The 1,528-nt window shown below is 57.1% G+C and overlaps 1 protein-coding gene across 1 annotated transcript in view; it reads right to left on the reverse strand.

Moving 5' to 3' along the window:
- Window positions 1–1,528, reverse strand: part of PLXND1 (plexin D1) — a 71,899-nt gene that overhangs the window by 39,050 nt on the left and 31,321 nt on the right. Inside the window, 1 exon segment of the mRNA XM_027903282.1 lies at window positions 350–439. Within this exon segment, the coding sequence (XP_027759083.1) occupies window positions 350–439 (90 nt within the window).

Below are 1,528 nucleotides of genomic sequence, written 5' to 3' on the forward strand. Positions count from 1 at the left end.
GAGGCCAATTCCTCATTCAAAATAAAAGCTACAGAAATAGCAACCCTGAAAGGTGGCCAAATTTTTTGCCTGAACTGAACTCTTCCCATAAGCCCTAGGGGAGCAGGGGTCAAAGCCACTGCGGATCCCCACGGAGCCGGGAACACAACGCCCCTGATGCACGAGTGCCCTGACAGCATTGGTGCACACAGAGAGCCTCTTGCTGGAGGGGGTGAACCCAGCAGGGGAGGGAAGAGAGTAAGCAGTGTCCCACTGATGAGTGGGAGGTTGGCAGTGAGACCCTCCCTGTTCTCGGACCCGACCCTCACCATGGCAGAAGCAGGGCTGGCAGCCTCACCCCCCGACTCACCAGCACATGTACACACTCCACAGCGGAGGAGTTCACCCACCGGGCTTCAAATGTCCTGTCTGTCCCAAAATGGCACTCCAGAGCTGTCTCCTGGGAGAGGAAAGACAAGGGCAGAACAGCTGCAGGAAATTTTTGTGCAGTTCTCCATCTGTCAGCCGATAAGGCAGGCATTGTGTCCCACCTTTGTTCTGCTGTCGGTACCTGAACTGTGTCCAAGTCAAACAGGAGATCAGAACCCAACACAAAACGAGCGGACCGGGAGCTGTGCCTGGCCCGGGGCACACAGAGAGACCAGGAGCTGTGCCTGGCCCAGGACACACAGACAGACCAGGAGCTGTGCCTGGCCCAGGGCACACAGAGAGACCAGGAGCTGTGCCTGGCCCAGGACACACAGACAGACCAGGAGCTGTGCCTGGCCCAGGACACACAGACAGACCAGGAGCTGTGCCTGGCCCAGGACACACAGACAGACCAGGAGCTGTGCCTGGCCCAGGGCACACAGACAGACCAGGAGCTGTGCCTGGCCCAGGGCACATGCAGACCAGGAGCTGTGCCTGGCCCAGGGCACATGCAGACCAGGAGCTGTGCCTGGCCCAGGGCACACAGACAGACCAGGAGCTGTGCCTGGCCCAGGGCACATGCAGACCAGGAGCTGTGCCTGGCTGGGCTCTCATAATCCTGACAGCAGGGTACCAGGGTTCCCCGTGGCTGGGGGTCTTTGGAGCTCATGCTGCAGTGCAGACCAAGAGTCACTGTTGTCTTAAGCCGCTTTGTGCAAACCAGTCCAAACCAGCCGGTGATTTGGGCTCAAAGTCACCTTCCTCCTCCTCCCAACAACTACATAGAGCAAATCTTTAATTCAAATGAGGACCCAGCTGGAAGCATGTTTCAAAGACAGATTTCTGAGCTGTTTTCCTGATAACACAAGGATGATATCCTGCCCCAAGTTACTGCTGTGCCCTCATCCTGCAGGAAAAAATCCTCTCTCCAAGAAGGTTGATGCTCCACCACTACTGAGGTCTAACTACTCTTTGAAAACTGGCACATCTGATAAAAGACATGAAAGGAAGCACCAGACTCCAGACAGAGAGCTGCTGGCTCAGCAAACACAGAGGCAGTGCATGGCCTGCACCCAGGCAGTTCTGGCTCTGCAGGCTGCCCGTACCCCCGGCCTCGTGC

Source organism: Empidonax traillii, unplaced genomic scaffold, assembly GCF_003031625.1.
Source record: "Empidonax traillii isolate 1590-97213 ecotype Southwest subspecies unplaced genomic scaffold, ASM303162v1 scaffold956:size363975, whole genome shotgun sequence".
NCBI classification, from domain to species: Eukaryota; Metazoa; Chordata; class Aves; order Passeriformes; family Tyrannidae; genus Empidonax; species Empidonax traillii.